We start from the raw sequence: 19837 nt of genomic DNA, 5'->3' as shown, positions 1-19837 counted from the left end.
AGGAAATACACAGACCACAGGCAATAAATCTTACTTTGAGATCAGAAGTTTATTTAATGAGCAATTTAGAACATGAAAATCATAACACAACTTATATCAATAACCATTGCAATGAGGTCCAGAGACAGAAGCTAACTCCAGAAAGGATAGCTACTATTGGTGGTCCTGTTTGAGATTTATCCCCTTCTTTTATACTTCTTCTGAAGCCCACCCAGTAGTTTGTAATCTTACTGGATGTACTTCCCTATTCCTTCACACTGCCCATCGCTTAATACCCACTTGTAGGAATATGCCAATTCACTTACCATCTGCTACTTTCAGTTCCCCTTTTTCTCAATATCCCAGACATTCGTGATCCAAAATAGCTCTATTTTTTATTGTTCACCAAATATATGCTTTTTGCAAAAGTAGCAGATAGCAAACATATTGCTGTTCCTGCAACTTCAACTCAGCAGATTGCAAATATTTCGCCATGCTTGCAAAATCAGCTCAGCCGGTGTTATATTGTTAATTTGAGGCCTTCATTTAGGCAGAGGCCTACACCAACTTTAGGGCCTAGTTGTCCTCTTCTCACAGAGATAACACAGTATATACAATTTTTAAAGAATTTGGATATTGAAGTGAAACAAGCTGTACCAGTATTTGAAATACATGCATGCAAATGGCAAGTATACAACTGGCAACAGGTCAGAGAGTAACCAAAACCAAAGTATGTTGACATTAAATATTATAATGTCAGAGAAGCTGTGAAAGAAAATGTACTAGGCCTAATTTATTGTCCATCAGAAATTAATTTAGCTGTCATGACAAAGCCATTGGATATACAAAGACACAAAGATCTTGTGAAAGAACTTGGTTTCAATGCTGTCCAGCTAAAAATTGCAGGGGTGTGTGTGTGTGTCAAGATATTTAATAGCTGGACCAATAAATTGTATGAGACAAAACATAGATGTCATTGAACAGTGTGGGGCTCTTGCATGAGGCAATCTACATTATGATTGGTTGCTAGCTGTAAAGGGGGAGTTTCCCTTTTTTTCCCGCCTTTTATTCTTCTATGGGCTTTGTATGCTGTTCTGAGATTTACCTGATGATTTACCTCATGATGTAGTGGTGTGCCTATCTTATTTGATGTAAATCTAGAGTAGATGTTAAATACACTTATTTATATAAAACTACATGTTCATTTTAGAGGTTCTGACTTCATTTGGATGCCGGCTGCCAATTCCCTGACAAAACAGCCAGAAAAGAAGGTAGGCCCAGAATACCTCATGATGTAGTAATGTGCCTATCTTCTCAGAACAGAAATATTGAGGCAATAGCAAGAGGTATTAGATAACCTCTAATAAAGTTGTGGTGTTGTTGTTTTGCCTAAACGATAGTTGAATAATAATGTGGTTATATTCACTATTTTGGAGTCTTTGAAACAATATAATGAAAAACAAGGAGGAATGATATTTCCAGACATAGAGAAGGCCTTTGACAATTTTGATAGGCATTGTCCTTTCATGGCTATTTTATTATCCACGTAACTGTGTTCCATATGTATCATACATGTCACGTGATCCTGTAAAATCTGTTTATGATTTATTTAGGTTCTTCTTGAATGTTTGGCTAGATAAATCAATTTTCTCTTGATAGTTACTGACTTCTGGACACAAGAAGGAATAGGTTTAAACGTGAAGTTATTTCCACACTTCAAGAACTTGATTTGTGGGGAACTCTCAAAGGGAAAGGAAAATACATGCTGCCTAAAGAACTATGTACTAAAAGGAGAAGCAATCTGCAGCTGCATAATAGTCCAAAAAGAAACTTAAAAACAATGTGTCCCAATGTACCAGGCTGTTATTACGTATTAAGCTTATACTGTATACTGCCCATCTCAGAGTTGGAGGCAAATTCATTAACTATATAACTGGAAAGAAATCATATCAACTCTACTTTTTTAATTTAAATTAAGGCTACAGGTAAATGTACCCCTCAAAAAAACCATTTTAGTTTTTTGTTTGGGAAACAGAATTTGGCATCTTCACTAGAGAAAATTTTTTGCATGTGGGTTTATAGGACTTCCCACAGTTGTCGCTTCTTTTCGGAATGCTTCAGCTGAAGCTTCTTCCATACAGTATACATACACGTTTATGGTGAGGAATCAGTGACATAAATAACATACACTGTAATGACTGCAACAGCCACTATGTAGGACAAACAGGCAGAGCACATCCATAAACACCAACTACCAGTCAGAACACACGATGAAAAACTCTTTAATCTTACAACATGTGGATAAACTTAACCATAATTTGAACTGTGAAACTCTGATCACCCTGGACCAAGCCAAGTCCAAAAATACTAGGCTAGGGAATCTCTAGAAGACTGTCACTCTAACAAATAAACCATCAGTAGACACATACAGTAGATATAAACAATATCTACACTCTATGCAAAAGAGTCAATCAACAAGCCAAGAAGAAAACAAAAGGACCAAAATACTTCCTCACTAGCAAATCACCACCTAGATGACCACAGATTAACTCCAGATCAACAATCAAGAAGTAACTTCCCGAAACAAGGAACTGCCAAGCAAGCTAATATTAAGCAGCCCAACCAAAGAACTTCCTAAGATCAACCCCACCAAACGTGAAAGTGCAAGCCACTAAAATATAAAATGGAGAACAAAAGCAACTATTACTAGCACTGATGATGTCACCTAGTTTTAGCCAACAAAATGTCTGCACCAAGGACCCCTCATCTCACTGAGCTATAAATATTCTCCCATATGTATTCAGTATGTCATGTAGTTCTATAAAATCTGTGTATGATTCATCTAGCTTCTTCTTGAATGCTTGGCCAGTCAATCATTTTCCTCTCAAGAATCTTCCTTGACAGTTACTGCCTTTGGACACAGCTAATACATTTAAATGTATGGATCTTTCCACAGCACTAGCAACTTCTAAAGGTTTGTGGGAATCACTTTGAGGGAAAAGGGAAAACATGCTACTCAGGGAAATATTAATTAAAAGGTGGAGGAGTATGCAGCTGCATAACTGGCAGGGAAGGAATCTTAAAAACAATGTCGATTGATATATCAGATTCTTATTTATTAGTTATTTGTTCAGTGCACATGCCCTCAATCTCAAAGTTAGAAGCAACTTTAAGCAATAGCAGATCTGTACTTTCAGACTTGCACAATTCTATTCATAAAGCCTTACAACAGAGTATGAATAGTAGTAGTACAAATAGCCTTACAATAGAGTTAGCCTGTCTGGCCATGATTCCTGTCTGGCTTACCTCAAAGATCTGACAGCATATTGAGGAGCTCTCTTTTGAGTAAATAATTTCAAGATGGAGTGAGATTCCCAAACCCAAGGTAGTAGTAATTCCCTAGTGGATTGCAGCACATCCCAATGTGGCAGATCTCTACCAACAATTCCTGCAGTGATTGTCCTAACTTTATTCGAGGATATTTCTATGGAAACTAAGAGTGTACCTTCTTGGAAAGCTCTTTCCACACTCCATGCATTCATATGGTTTATCCCCTATATAACTTCTTTTATGGTAAGCCAGATCACCATGATTCTTAAAGCATTTTCCACATTCCATACATTTATATGGCTTCTCTCCTGTGTGGATCCTTTTATGGGAGGTGAGACCACAATAACACATAAAATTCTTTGCACATTCAAGACATGGATATCTCTTCTGTGTGGGTTCTTTTATGGGAATTAAGACGACTGCTACGAGTAAAGGTCTTTCCACACTCCATGCATTTATAAGGTCTTTCTCCTGTGTGGACCCTCTTGTGGGTATTAAGATAACTGTTATGAGTAAAAGTCTTTCCACACTCCATGCATTGATAAATCTTCTCTCCTGTGTGGACATTCTTGTGGGAACTAAGAGAACTGCTATGAAAAAAGGCCTTTCCACATTCCATGCACTTATAAGGTCTTTCTCCTGTGTGGATCCTCTTGTGGGTAATAAGACGATTGTTACGAGTAAAGGCCTTCCCACACTCCATGCATTGATAAAGCTTCTCTCCTGTGTGGATACTCTTGTGAGAATTAAGACTACTTCTTTGACTAAAGCTCTTTCCACACTCCATGCATTGATAAGGCTTCTCTCCTGTGTGAACCACCCTATGGGAATTAAGGTTACTGCTACTATTAAAGGCCTTTCCACACTCCATGCATTTATATGGCTTCTCTCCTGTGTGGACCCTCTTGTGGATATTAAGATAACCATGATTAGTAAATGCCATTCCACACTCCATGCATTTATAAGGTCTTTCTCCTGTGTGTATCCTCTTGTGCACATTAAGACGACTGCTACAATTAAAGGCCTTTCCACAATCCATGCACTTATAAGGTCGTTCTATGTGATTCCTTTGATGGAGTGTAAAAGAGTCATAATAACAGAAGGTCTTTCCAAATTCCATGCAGGTATATTGTTTGTCTTCTGAATGTGTCTCTTTATGGGGAATTAAATGCTCGTGTTTATTAAAGCTCTTTTCATAATCCATGCATTGATATGGTATTTCTCTCGTATTGATGATTGTATGGCTAAGAAGACGATGGGCGGAAGGAAAGCTTTTTTCAACTTCACTTTGGGATTGGTTTGTTTCATCAACCTTTGTTTGCATCTCATTTGCAAAATTTTTGTTTTGCTCGTTTGGATCGACTGGTTGACATTGTTCCTTACAATTCTTATTCCCATGCTCATTATAGCCTTGAAAGAGAAAAAAGTAAAATGCAGCAAACTAGGAGAATGATCAAACCTTTTTTTCTGAAATTTAGCAAAAGAATCATCAATATATTCTGGCTGTTTTGTTGCAAACATGAAGATTCCAAACCATGGTTTCTCCAAAGATAGATTTCCAAGTGGGCTCCCACCAATTCTCATCTATCAGAATTGGATGGCATCCGAACAAAACTAAGACAAATGCCTGATCTAATCTTAGAGCGCCAGTGGGTGTGAGCCGCTTGGTGACCCGGGACAATTCCATGGGGCAACAAACTCCCAAAGGGCTTTGGACATTGTACAGGGCTGGAACAGCAACATACCCACCAGCTCCCAGTTTCAATGAAAAATCTCCATCTATCTGCAGAGCAGAATATTTGAAAGTCAATAAAATTTCTGGATGGCAATAGCTTCCCACCCTCAGCTTAGAATGATACCAAACTCAGGACAAAAGTAGGCACATCTCAGTCAGTTTGATACAATGGTTAAGGCACCAAGCTAGAAACTGGGAGTCTCTTCAGTTCTAGTTCCGTCTTAAGCATGAATTCTGGGTGGGTGACTTTGAGTCAGTCTCTTTTCAGCCCAAATCATGCCACAGTGAGGATGTTAGGGGGGAAATAAAAAGAGGAAGGAGTACTAGGTGTGTCCACTGGATATAAATAAAAGTGATTTTTTTAAAATCAGAAATAACATCTAACTTTCTGGATGGCAATACCTCCCCACCCCAGGAACACGAGTGGGCACATCTCAGTCAGTTTGGTCCAATGGTTAAGGCACCAGACTAGAAACTGGGAGACTGTGAGTACAGGTAGTCTTCAACGTACAACAGTTTGGTTAGTAATCGTTCAAAATTGCAAGGGCACTGAAAAAAGTGACTTAAGACCATTTTCCACACTTATGATCATTGGGGCACCCCTGTGGTCATGTGATTTACATTCAGATGCTTGACAACTGGTTCATATATATGACGGTTGCAGTGTCCTGGGGTCGTATGATTTCTTTTTATGACCACCTGACAATCAAAGTCAATGGAGAAGCCAGATTCACTTAACAACCATGTTACTAACTTAACTGCAGTGATTCATTTAATAATGGTGCCAAGAAAGGTCACAAAATGGGGCAAAACTCGCTTAACAAATATCTCACTTAGCAACATTCATTTTGGGCTCAATTGTGCTCATAACTTGAAGACTACCTGTTCTAGTTCTGCCTTAAGCATGAATACTGACTGGGTGATTTTGGGCCAGTCTCTCTCAGCCCAACCCATATCATAGTGCTGTTGTTGGGGGGAAATGGGAAGAGGAAGGTGTACTGGTTGTGTCCACTGCCTGGAGTTATTTGCAAAAAAGAATAAAGGCAGGATATAAATAAAAAGTGATCTTTTTTATCAGAAATATCTAAGCCCTCCACCCACTCATGCCTTCTCTACATTTCTGAACACAGACAGGGTTTCTTACCCAGAGAGGCCAGATTTCTAGAATTCTCCAGCATCACTTCCCTATGGAGAGCTTTTTGGGCAGGATCCAGTTGAGACCACTCCTCCTTGGAGAAATGCACGGCCACTTCCTCAAAAGACACACCACCCTGAACAAGGAAACAAGTTTCCCTATTAACAGATAATCCCAAGAATAATGTGAGAATTTTCTTTCACCAATTCAAGAAGAGTGATCCTATGAACAAAATGGGCATCCTCTGCAGAATTCAGAAGGGGATCACACCACTATTAGCTGATGGCCCAACTGGAGCACATTTCCTCACACTGGGAGGATTGTGATGCCTTTCAGTGAAATCAATTAAAATAGTTTTCTCGGACAATTGATAGTTGAGTATTAAATCCACAACTTATCACTGGCTCCAATTCTTCCTAGAGTCAGCAGAAGAAAACACAGAGACAATCCATATTTTTGCCAGTGGACTGCTTCATCCACTGAGAGATCAAATCTTTCCCCTATTCCACACCTTCATGGAAGTGTTGGAAGAGCTTGTAATGGTAGTGAGAATGACCCTGGGAGACAGGAGGAAGATCTCAGGTCAAGACAACATCTGGTCAATGAAATCTGAGCCTGAACCAGGCGGGTGGAGAAAGCTTATCAGAAGAGACTGGTTATTCTATCGCCAGAACAAAAGCAGACTCGAGACTGGAGTTGAATTCAGCTCTTTATTAACTGTCAGTAACTTCAACTAAAGTCGAGCCGCGGCAGCCCTTTTTATAGCGGCTGCTCGCAGCTCGCAACCAATGGCATTTATTTAAACTTCCCGCCACTTAGGCGGCCAATCGGAACTGTTGCTGTCTACCAATCACCCAGCGATAGTAACTGTCTAATAGGAATGCAGTATTACGAGTATGCAAACAAGTACACTACACTGGTAGATTATGCTGAGTGTGAATTTTCAATGATCTGGTCTAAAATTTGTCTTGTTTGGAAACAGCAATATTATACGTTCATTGATAATTATACAGAATAAAATGAAACTATTCCAAGTTTCGTGGACTTTTCCAATATTTCTCCTCTTACCTGAGGCAGAGGTTCAGCCACTCTTTCAGCTCTATCACAAAGAGAAGGTCGTTCTAAAAATACTAAGGACAGCTTTCTATTCTCTGTAAGACAGAAAATGGTAGAAGCAAACTGTTAAAAAAGAGAGAGAGGGATTCCACTCAAGATGAACAAAACAAAACTATCAGATGGATGGATATCTTCAAATCCCATGGAAAGAGCTTCCGTTACCTGGTGCGATGTCCTGACTTTGACCTTCCGGGGAGATCTCCCTGAATAGCAGCTCTTGAGAGGATTTCGATGAACCTTTCCACCCCTGGGGATACTTGGTGATAGCTTGCAAGGACTTGTGGACAAGATGTGGCACGAGAAAGGAAGGAAGAGTAGAGAGATAGAAATGAATTATCAATATTGCACACTCAGCCTAGCAGACACCAAAGTCCATCTGGTTAAGCCGGAAAGCAAGAACAGAAAAACTGGTCCAAATTCAATGAAAAGAAAAACAGAACAAGAGATGTTAGTAGTTATAATCCCAGAAGATTCTGCCAGAGAGACATTGACAAATTCAGAAAGATTCTCTTTAAAACTGCCATGATTACATTCTCATACCTGCAACTCTTCTTGCATCTTCTCAGACTCCTGGGTCAGGAGGAAGCCTTCGGCCAGGGCCACCGCCTGGGAACTGGTCTCCGCTCCACACTCCCGCACCCATTTCTCCATCTCTGGGGGAAGGACAGCCAGGAACTGCTCCAGGAGCACCAGGTCCAGCATCTGAGCCTTGGTGTGTTTTTCTGGCTGCAGCCACTGACAGCAAAGACGGTGAAGCTGACTGCAGACATCTCGGGGACCCTTCCCCTTCTGGAGTTGCAATTTTCTGAAGTCACAACATTGGACCTCTGAACTGCTGACTTCCTCTTCTTGGCTCTTCTGCCCAGGGCTTGCCCCATTCTTCCCATTGCTCCAAGGCTGAGCAGTGCGACAGCCTTGTCCCTCCATCTTCTCGCTGGTCTCTAATACAGCTCCAAAATGGACCAAGACTGAGGGCAGCAGAACCCCATGAACCTCCTGGCCCTAACCTGTGGGTGAAATCCAGAAGCCACAATTAACAAGCCACCATCCAATGCACTGCCATTCTTGAAACAGGTTCTTGGTTTGCTTGCCGGCAGAGCCACCAAAGAGATGGTGGGGAAAGGCTGGAAAGGAGGAAACCGACCTCCAGTCCTTACACGCCCTGCACTCAACCCGTTACACGCGGAACTGCAGCCTTGCATACAAAGCTAACCGGAGGAACTTTGGCTGGTCGCTTCTCGCGGCCCAGGAAAGGGGGGGCGAAGGAAACCCCTTCTGGAAAAGGGGCCAAGAAATGTGCAGGGAATTGTCCAGGAATCGAGACATTCGGTGTGTTTTGGAAAGGCAACCTCTCCCTCTCCCCGCATGCAGAGGTTTGCAGGAGGAAACGGAGGGTAAATGGATCCCCTCTTTCTGGCGACCCTGATTTTCATCCTGGAGACAACCCGGCAGGTGCGGAGCTGCCCTGCATGTCCCTTTCTTCCACGGGGTGGCAGGGGATTAGAGGACCTCGAACCACCACCCCCCGCACCCCCAAATCCGCCCTTCCCGCGACTTGGAACTTGACGAAGCTCCAGGCTCGCCTCCACAGTCAGAGAAAAGAGCCCCACTCACTCCGAGTTTCGCCTGGATCTCCACCGGTGAGAGAATTCCTTACAGCCACTCGGCCTCCTGGCTCAACCGAAGGCTCACAGCGAGGGGAGTAGAATGGGATGCCGTAGAAAAAGCAGAACTGCCCCAACCTTTTCCGGAAAGTTTTTTTTGAGTTCGCAAAAAAAAACAAAACCAAAAAAAAAAAAACACAACACCAGGCGCATGCTCAGTTCCCTTCGGAAAGGGGCTGCCCATCCCTTCCAAGCGCTGACGAATGATATGTCAGGGGATCCTGCCAAGGCGCAGAAGACCAGAGCAAGTTCCACGGGGATGATGGGCATTGGGATTGGAAGGAAAGCGTCTCTCTGCAACTTTTGCTTTTCCAAATAGGTGGCCGTCATCTATGCACTTTTAGAACTTCCTCTTCTTAATGTCTGGGAACTGTGTGTGTGATTTGCGAACATTCTGGATATCTTTGTTGAAGCTAATTTTCCTGAAGATCACTCTCAGAAATTAGCAAAATCCTTAGTTGTTCCGGATGCACCTCAGGAATAGGACAGGATAGGAATAGGAATAGGAATAGGAATAGGAACAGAACAGAACAGAACAGAACAGAATAGAATAGAATAGAATAGAATAGAATAGAATAGAATAACAGAGTTGGAAGGGATCTTTGAGGTCTTCTAGTCCAACCCCCTGCCTTGGCAGGAAACCTAAACCTTCAGACAAATGTTTATCCAACATCTTTTTTAAAACTTCCAGTGTTGGAGCATTCACAACTTCTGAAGGCAAGTTGTTCCAGAGATCTCCTCCTCCAGTGCTTAAAGTGATTCTGACAGACTATGGGTGGGAAACCCTCCCTCCTCCCTCCTGGTCAGAATTCTGGGAGTTGAAACTCAGACAGGCTTTAATCTTTCACTCTGCTCACTTGGGATGACCAGCCTTCCTTGACTGGTGGCTTGAAATCAGACTCTCCTCATTCGTTCCCTCTCCAATTAAATACAAAATAGAATGCTTGTCTTAATGATGCAGACTTTTCCTGCCTTTTCGTTGAGCAAGGAGTGGCTCCAATACTGAGAAAACTACATGTTTTCTGCCTGGTTTTGAACCTTTTGTGTGTGAGGCAAATGGGATAACCACTACACCATAGAAACAACAGGTGTGGGCAGCTCTCAGTTGGCATGGCTTTATCACTTGCCAGCCGTCTCAGTCTGGCAACTGCAGCCTCACAAGAGTTAATGAGATGTTATTCCTCATACTTTGTGCCCTTCCAGAGCTCGGCTGGTAGACTGAAGGACAAGGGAGCCAACTTCACTTAACACTCATGTTGGTTCAATCCTAGCTTTTGAGAGATTTTGACCAAATGTCCCCACTGCAAGATTTTGGAAGACAAAATACAATGTGCTTTTTAACCCGGTAAGATTAACTCTGCTAGGATATATAAATGATTTAAAATAGTGGCCACCAAGAGTGGAATGGGGCCAACCTGAGATATCACAAAGGAGAGTTGGATAAGCATGGTAGCCCAGAAGACGATCAGCCCCTGGTGTTCTCCTTTGAAAAAGCCACATCCTCTCATTTACATGAAATTTCTACATCCTCCTGAAAAGCTGAACTATTGCTGGTTTCAGAGGGATGGGTTGGCCAGTTTTCAAAAGGTTGCCTCTAAGGCATTTTCTCCTCAAGGTGCCGTGTTGTGAGAAGGTCCATATTTAGAATATGCATACAATTCACTGGCTTGCCATATCCTTCTCTCTCCTTTGTCTGTAAATGAGGGAACAAACACACTACAGGGACGCATTTCTTAGAGATTTTTTTGAAACTTTCCAACAGTTAAAATCTTACTGACAACTGCATTAGAATCCCTACAACTTCCATCTGCTGGAAATGTGTCACAGTGTAATGGATCCCAGATCTTCTTTGATGACCGATTACATTTGTGGTCTTGAGGGGAAGTCAAAACCTGTCCCACAGAAGCTGGCAAGAGGCATGATTCATGACCCATCGGCCCCATAATTCTGGCTGGTGGGGTCCAGGATACCCTACTTTGATGTTGTCCCTGACCTCTGGAACTCTCCCCACCATGTGACATTAGCCCCAACCCACCTGACCTCTCACAAGGGCCTAAAGATTTGGATCTGCCAATTGAATTGGAGCCCCAATGGGGTAGCAACACAGTGGAGGTGGTTGATTGATCCCACCCTTGCCACATCCTGACCCCACCCTCTCCAATATTTACTATTAATGATTGTAAGCTTCCCAGAGTTACCCTGTGGTACGTTGGCCAGCCAATAATTGTTATAAATAAATAAGTCAGACAGTGTGACCTCCAGAAAATGTGGCATCAGCCATCATAAACACATTCACTTACTAGCAGTGGGAAATTAATTCACCCAAAGAAATAAACTATAAAAACCAATTAAACCACTCCTTACAGGACAACTAGAATAAATTATGGCAGCGTACTAGTATCATTAATAATACTGAGTTCTAGCACGGAGCCTCAAGAAAAATAGCAATGGTTTGCATAGTAATCACACTGCAATCAAAAATTGCACGTGCCAGAAGACAGGATTCAGCATCCCATGTGGGCTGCTTCTAATTAGGTTAACCTTCCCTAAGAAAGGCACCATTCCAGAGCTGTTCCATGGCCCATAAAATCCTCAAGAAAGCTGATGTGTATTTATCTCTCCAACTTACATTCCAGAGGATAAAACTAACAGCGAGGAAAAGAATTGACAGTGTGGGAATTGAAGCCCTCAGTTGAAAAACTCCATACAATAACAATCCATCACTTTCGCTTCTAGATTATGTCATGAAACAGGACGTCCCTGGCTGGGCTCAAACCCCCAGCCTTCTAATTAACAGCCAGGTGCACTAATCTCTTCCACCACAGAGATTTGTCACATGGCTTGGCATCAGCCTCCCTCACTCGGAAGGTTCATAACTGTGCTACAGCTTTTTCTTGGGTTTTTTTTTTTTTCATTTTTGGTAGTCTAGCTCTTTTTCTCCCACCAAAAACAAAACCTGGGATGAAAACGTGGTCTGGTCATGTTGCCTGTCCATCCTAGAAGGGCAAAAGTTAAAAGGCATGTGCCAGCCAGGATTCAAACCTGAGTCCCTGGTTCAGGATGCCCCTACATCACTGCCAGGGTTGTTAAGAATCTGCCTCAAGCTAAGAAATATTTATGTTCAAGATTTATTTTCACCTCTGGTAGTGGGAGAGAGGAACACCCTGGGTCTTCTGACTAGTGTATCTTATTGCTGTCTAGCCTGCCCCAGATATGGAAGTTCAAGCTGAGAGAGCTTAGCGGGAGGCCTGTGTTGGCTCTCTGTGGCACAAGGGTGATTGTTGTCTGATTGTTGTCTAGAAGGGTGGTGGTGTAAGCTCACCCAGGGATGGCCTGCTTGATGATTCCAGGATGAAAGGGGTGGGATGCCTCAGGCTCTTCCTCTCAGGGCTCTGATTTTTGACAATGCTTTTTCTAAATAAATATTGGGTTTACCTGCAGCATGAGCTTTCCCCTTCAGAATGCAAAGAGGATGAAGACACCCAATCGATCTGGAGTGCCGTCCTTTTCAGGCAAGATTAATGCAACTCAAAGGAACTTTGTGCTTGGGAGCTCTCCAGGGTCCTGAAACAGCCCCCCTCACTGAACCAGCTATTCCTTGCTTTCCTCTCCTTATATAATCCATGGCTGGCTTCCTCGGTGCTCCCTGCTATGACATGAGGCTGCCCCCTTTCCAGGCAACAGAATACTCCTAGGGTCCAACAAGGCCAGCAGTTATCGTGAGGATTTGCCTGACACAGCAAATACCAAGCCAGCAAGTTACAGATAGTCCTCAATAGACAATAATTCAGTGACCATTAAAAATTACAATGCTACTGAAAAAGATGATTCATTACCATTTTTCACACTTACGACCACTGCAGCATCCAAAGGGTCCCGTGATCAAAATTCAGGTGCTTGGCAACTGACTCATCTTTATGACAGTTACAGTGTCCTGGGGGTCATGTGATAACCTTTTGCGATGTCCTAACAAATAAGATCAATGAAGAAGCCAGATTCTCTGAACAACCACTTTACTAATTTAACAACTAGTGATCCACTTAACCGTGGCAATAAAAATCGTAAAATGGGGCAAAATTCACTTAACAACTTTCTTGTCTAGCAACAAAAATTTTGTGCTCATTTCTGGTCGTAAAATAGAGGACTATGTGTATTATTTTTATTTTCTCTGGACCCAAGGGGGCACGGCCAGAGAAGGTGGACAGAAAGGTGGCCTTGCTGGGAAGGTCACTGACCATCAGCAAAGGGACGGAAAAAGTTCTTCTGTCTGAAAGGGTCGCATGGTTATGTCATGTGATTTGTTTGGGAATCGTCCTTTTAAGTACTTGTGGCATCTCATGGAACAAATTAAGGTACTATTCCTGTCTGTTGTGGTTTCTGAGATGACCCCAAGAAACAAGAATCATCTACAACGTACAGTGTAATGACTGCAACATATAACAACCAAGCTCAGAGAGCACCAGAGACCCCCATCTCAACCCTGAGCTACAAATATTCTCCCATATGTATTCTGTATGTCATGTAGTTCTATAAAATCTGTCTATGACCCATCTGGCTTCTTCTTGAATGCTTGGCTACAGTCATTTTCCTCTAAAGAACCTTCCTTGAAAGTTACTGCCTTTAGACATAGCTAGTAAAGGTACAGATATTTCCACAGCACTAGCAACTTGTAAAGGTTTGTGGGAATCACTTTGAGGGAAAAGGGAAAAGGATGCTACTCAGGGAAATATCAATTAAAAGGTGGAGGAGTATGCAGCTGCATAACTGGAAAGGAAAGAATCTTAAAAACAATGTCCACTGATGCATCAGACTGTTATTTATTATTTATTTATTCAATGCATATGAGCTCCATCTCACAGTTAGGAGCAACTTTAAGCAATGGCAGATTTGTACTTTCAGACTTGCACAATTCTATTCATACAGCCTTACAACACAGTATGAATAGTAGTAGTACAATAGCCTTACAATAGAGTTAGCCTGTCTGGCCATTCCTGTCTGGCTACCTCAGAGATCTGACAGCATATTGCTAAGCTCTCTTTGGAGTAAATGTTTTCAAGCTGGAGTGAGATTCCCAAACTCAAAGTAGTAGTAATTCCCTTAGTGAATTGCAGCACATCCCAATGTGGCAGCTCTCTACCAACAATTCCTGCAGCAATCGTCCTAACTTTATTTCAGGCTCTGCAGTTTTCAAAAGTCCCTTTCCTCAGTTGATGCTGGATAGCTTTTGATGCCAGAATACTTTGAATTCCCTTTTTCTTTTGACCATCTGTTAAATAATCACACCAACTGTATTTCTTTAATTTAATCTAAGGCTACAGGTACACGCACCAAAAATATACCACAAATTTAGCTTTTGTTTGAGACTTTGTCACTCCACAGGAAAAAAGGAATTTGGTACTTTCACTGGAGAAAAACTTCTGCATGTGTTTATGGGACATCCCACAGTTGTGTCTTCTTTTCAGAGCACTTCATCTGAACTTTCTTACGTAAAATATATGTGTGTTAAGGTTTATTGGGAGGAACCAGTGACACGACTGGTTTTAAACTGAAAACTATTTTCTCATTTCTGTTGGTATCTCTAGTCACCATCTCACAGTAGTATATCTAAATTCAGTTATTTTCATCACCTGTATTGTTATGGCTTCTCCTATTCGTGGATCTTTCTATGGCAAGTAAGAGCTTCTTGAAAAGCTCTTTCCACACTCTATGTGTTCATAAGGTTTTTTTCCCTTGTATGGATCATTTTATGGGACGTAAGACGACAATTCCACCTAAAACTCTTTCCACATTCAAGACATTGATATGGTTTCTCTCCTTTGTGGATCACCCTGTGGGAATTAAGACTACTGCTACACCTAAAGGCCTTTCCACACTCCATGCATTGATAAGGCTTCTCTCCTGTGTGGATCCTTTTATGGGAAGTAAGAGCAAAGTTCTCTCTAAAGTCTTTTCCACATTCCATACATTTATATGGCTTCTCTCCTGTGTGGATCATTTTATGGGACGTAAGACGACAATTCCACCTAAAACTCTTTCCACATTCAAGACACTGATATGGTTTCTCTCCTGTGTGGATCCTCCTGTGGAAATTAAGACGACTGCTACAACTAAAGGCCTTTCCACACTCCATGCACTTATAAGGTCTTTCTCCGTTGTGATTCCTTTGATGGAGTGTAAAAAAGTCATAATAACAGAAGGTCTTTCCAAATTCCATGCAGGTATATTGTTTGTCTTCTGAATGTGTCTCTTTATGGGGAATTAAATGCTCATGTTTATTAAAGCTCTTTTCATAATCCATGCGTTGATATGGTATTTCTCTCATATTGATGATTGTATGGCCAAGAAGACGACGGGCAGAAGGAAATCTTTTTTCAACTTCACTTTGGGATTGGTTTGTTTCATCAATCTTTGTTTGCATCTGATCTGCAAAATTCATGTTTTGCTCGTTTGGATCGACCGGTTCACATTGTTCCTTACAATTTTTATTCCCATGCCCATTATAGCCTTGAAAGAGAAAAAGGGAAATGTAGCAAATTAGGAGAATGATCAAACCTTTTCCTCTAAAATTTAGCAAAAGAATCAACAATATATTCTGGCTGTTTTGTTGCAAACATGAAGATTCCAAACCATGGTTTCTCCAAAGACAGATTTCCAAGTGGGCTTCCACCAATTCTCATCTGTCAAAATTGGATGACATCCCAACAAAACTAAGACAAATGCCTGATCTAATCTTTGAGCTCCAGTGGGTGTGAGCCGCTTGGCGACCCGGGACAATTCCATGGAGCCAGGAATTCCAAAGGGCTTTGGACACCGTATAATGCTGGGACAGCAACATACCCACCAGCTCACCAACTTCAATGAAAAGTCTCCATCTATCTACAGAGCAGAATCTTTGGATGGCAATAGCTTCCCACCCTCAACTTAGAATGATACCAAACTCAGGACAAAAGTGGGCACATCGCAGTGAGTTTGGTACTATGGTTAAGGCACCTAGCTAAAAACAGAGATTCTGAGTTCTAGTTCCATCTTAAGCATGAATGCTGGTTGGGAGACTTTGGGCCAATCTCTTTTCAGCCCAAATCATGCCACAGTGTTCTTTGTGTGTGTGGGGGGATGGGAAATAGGAAGAGGAAGGAGTACTAGGTGTATCCATGGGATATAAATAAAATGTGATATTTTTTATCAGAAATAACATCTAACTTTCTGGATGGCAATGCCTCCCCACCCCCAGAACGTAAGTGGGCACATCTCGGTCAGTTTGGTACAATGGTTAAGGCACCAGACTAGAAACTGGGAGACTGTGAGTACAGGTAGTCTTCAACTTACAGCAGTGACTGTTCAAAGTTACAATGGGACTGAAAAAAGTGACAGGACCATTTTTCACACTTATGACCATTGGGGCATCCCTGCGGTCATGTGATTTATATTCAGATGCTTGACAACTGATTCATATTCATGACGGTTGCAGTGTGATCCCTTTTTAATGACCTTCTGACAAGCAATGTCAATGGAGAAGCCAGATTCACTTAACAATCGTGTTACTAAAATAATTGCAGTGATTCACTGATGAATGGAAGTGGAAAGAAAGAACAGTGGTAAAAATGGGACAAAAATCTCTTAACAAATGTCTGGCTTAGCAACATTCATTTTGGGCTCAATTGTGCTCATAACTCGAAGACTACCTGTTCTAGTTCTGCCTTAAGCATGAATACTGACTGGGTGATTTTGGGCCAGTCTCTCTCAGCCCAACCCATATCATAGTGCTGTTGTTGGGGGGAAATGGGAAGAGGAAGGCCTACTAGTTGTGTCCACTGCCTGGAGTTATTTGCAAAAAAGAATAAAGGCAGGATATAAATAAAAAGCGATCTTTTTTATCAGAAATATCTAAGCCTTCCACCCACTCATGCCTTCTCTACATTTCTGAACACAGACAGGGTTTCTTACCCAGAGAGGCCAGATTTCTGGAATTCTCCAGCATAACTTCCCCATGGAGAGCTTTTTGGGCAGGATCCAGTTGAGACCACTCCTCCTTGGAGAAATGCACGGCCACTTCCTCAAAAGACACACCACCCTGGACAAGGAAACAAGTTTCCCTATTAACAGATAATCCCAAGAATAATGTGAGAGTTTTCTTTCACCAATTCCAAGCAGAGAGATTCTATGAACAAAATGGGCATCCTCTGCAGAATTCAGAAGGGGATCACACCACTATTAGCTGATGGCACAACTGGAGCACATTTCCTCACAGTGGGAGGATTGTGATGCCTTTCAGTGAAACCAATTAAAATAATTCTCTTGGTTGATAGTAGCGGGTATTAGACCCACTACTTATATTGGCACCAATTCTTGGGTGCGGAGTGGGCAGAAGGAAATACAGGGGTTATCCATCTATGTTTGAAGTGTTGATAGAGCTTGTAATGGTAGTGAGAATGACCCTGGGAGACAAGAGGAAGATCTCCAGTCAAGACAACATCTGATCAATGAAATTTGAGCCTGGGCCAGGTGGGTGGAGAAAGCTTATCAGAAGAGACTGATAGGTTATGCCGAGTGTGAATTTTCAATGATCTGGTCTAAAATCTGTCTTGCTTGGAAACAACAATATTATACGTACATTGATAATTATACAGAATAAAATGAAACTATTCCAAGTTTCATAGACCTTTCCAATATTTCTCCTCTTACCTGAGGCAGAGGTTCAGCCACTCTTTCAGCTCTATCACAAAGAGAAGGTTGTTCTAAAAATACTAAGGACAGCTTTCTATTCTCTGTGGGACAGAAAATGGTAGAAGCAGACTGTTAAAAAAGAGGGGGGGGGATTCCACTCAAGATGAACAAAACAAAACTATCAGATGGATGGATATCTTCATATCCCATGGAAAGAGCTTCCGTTACCTGGTGCGATGTCCTGACTTTGACCTTCCGGGGAGATCTCCCTGAATAGCAGCTCTTGAGAGGATTTTGATGAATCTTTCCACCCCTGGGGATACTTGGTGATAGCTTGCAAAGACTTGTGGACAAGATGTGGCACGAGAAAGGAAGGAAGAGTAGAGAGATAGAAATGAATTATCAAGAATAGAACAAGAGATCTTAGCAGCTCATAATCCCAGAAGATTCTGCTAGAGAGACATCGACAAATTCAGAAAGATTCTCTTTAGAACTGCCATGATTACATTCTCCCACCTGCAACTCTTCTTGCATCTTCTCAGACTCCTGGGTCAGGAGGAAGCCTTCAGCCAGGGCCACCGCCTGGGAACTGGTCTCCGCTCCACACTCCCGCACCCATTTCTCCATCTCTGGGGGAAGGACAGCCAGGAACTGCTCCAGGAGCACCAGGTCCAGCATCTGAGCCTTGGTGTGTTTTTCTGGCTGTAGCCACTGACAGCAAAGACGGTGAAGCTGAGTGCAAACATCTTGGGGACTCTTCCCCCCCAGGAACTGCACTTTGCTAAAGTCACAACATTGGGCCTCTGAACTGCTGGCTTCTTCCTCTTGGCTCTTCTGCCCAGGACTTGCCCCATTCTTTCCACAGCTCCAAGGCTGAGCAGCTGGACGGACGTTTCCATCTCCTGCATCTGCTGGCTGTTGTCCCTCCATTTTCTCTCTGGCCTCTAATCCACCACCAAAATGGACCCATGCATCTCCCCAGGTCCGACTAATCACAAGAGGTGTGGCCAAACCTCCTAACGCCATTCAGCCCTCTTCCCTCACAAAATACTTAGATCTCCACAGGAACCAGGAAAGATTTACGGCTACAGAACTGAAATGGAAAACACAAGGGTGTTCAAATTAGAATACTGGGCATCCTCCTCCTCCTCAGTAAATAAATAATTAAATAAAGCAACAAAATAAATTCTTATGAAGCCACCAATTTCTGCAAAGCTTTTGGGGTGGGGAAGGGGGATCTTGTTAGATATACTTGTTAATGTTTTGGGAAAGTTTGCTAGCAATCCTCTGCCTCAACTTCTATCAAGGAATCAAAATATGGGATAAATACATTTAAAATAAGTTCTGGGATTCTATTTCCTAATTATTTATATCAAATCATTTCTGTTGCTGCCTACAGTCCTTTGCACAATCCAAATTATGTCTCCAGTCACACACACACACACAAAAATCATGCCAGAAGCCACAATTAACAAGCCACCATCCAATGCACCGCCATTCTTGAAAAAGGTTCTTGGTTTGCCATCCGCCCTTCCCGCGACTTGGAACTTGACGAAGCTTTGCATGCCCCAGGCTCGCCTCCAGCGTCAGAGAAAAGAGCTCCACTCACGCCGAGTCACGCCTGGATCTCCGCCCGTGGGAGAATTCCTTACAGCCTCTCGGCCTCGTAGCTCAACAGCTCAACACGCTCCCAGCCTTTCCCGGAAAAAAATTTGAGCTCGCGAAAGAGCCAAGCGCATGCTCAGTTCCCTCCGGAAGTGGGCTGCCCATCCCTTCCAAGCGCTGACGAATGATATGCTAGGGGATCCCGCCAAGGCGCAGAAGACCAGAGCAAGTTCCCAGGGGGGCGGGGGCAGGGATGATGGGCATTGGGATTGGAAGAAAAGCGTCTCTCTACAAGTCTTTTCCTTTCCAGATAGGCGGCCGTCATCTATGCAGTTTTAGAACTTCCTCTTCTTAATGTCTGGGAACTGTGTGTGTGATTTGTGAACGTTGAGGAAATCTTTGTTGAAGCTCGTTTTCCTGAAGATCAGCCTCAGAAATTAGCAAAAACCTTAGTTGATGCACCCCAGGAGATCTCCTCCTCTCACCTTCTCCCGTGCTTAAGGTGATTCAGACAGGCTACGGGGTGGGAAATACTCCCTCCTCCCTCCTGCTCACAATTCTGGGAGTTGAAACTCAGACAGGCTTTAATCTTTCATTCTTTCATTCCCT

General features: G+C 42.5%; 2 protein-coding genes across 2 annotated transcripts; both read right to left on the bottom strand.

The window, feature by feature from the left end:
* Positions 1-86: 86 nt before the first annotated feature.
* On the bottom strand, positions 87-9075 carry LOC113451969 (uncharacterized). Its single transcript, XM_087928034.1, is given in 7 exon segments — positions 87-3691; positions 3693-4719; positions 6189-6315; positions 7248-7330; positions 7458-7572; positions 7836-8302; positions 8910-9075. Coding segments are annotated over 6 exon segments (1983 nt in total). The 5' UTR covers positions 8223-8302; positions 8910-9075; the 3' UTR covers positions 87-3447.
* A 4704-nt stretch (positions 9076-13779) lies between these two features.
* Positions 13780-18711, bottom strand: LOC113451968 (uncharacterized). Its single transcript, XM_087928195.1, has 5 exons — positions 18140-18711; positions 17852-17966; positions 17642-17724; positions 16904-17030; positions 13780-15463 (listed from the first exon to the last, which is right to left on the bottom strand). The coding sequence occupies exons 1-5, from the start codon at positions 18647-18649 to the stop codon at positions 14664-14666; spliced, it is 1635 nt and encodes a 544-aa protein (XP_087784321.1). The 5' UTR covers positions 18650-18711; the 3' UTR covers positions 13780-14663.
* Positions 18712-19837: the final 1126 nt, after the last annotated feature.

This window comes from Pseudonaja textilis, chromosome 2 (assembly GCF_049901715.1).
Source record: "Pseudonaja textilis isolate UNSWEBS1 chromosome 2, rPseTex1.2, whole genome shotgun sequence".
NCBI lineage: Eukaryota > Metazoa > Chordata > Lepidosauria > Squamata > Elapidae > Pseudonaja > Pseudonaja textilis.
Note: the sequence above shows the minus strand (reverse complement) of the source record. Positions and strands in the feature narration are given on the sequence as shown.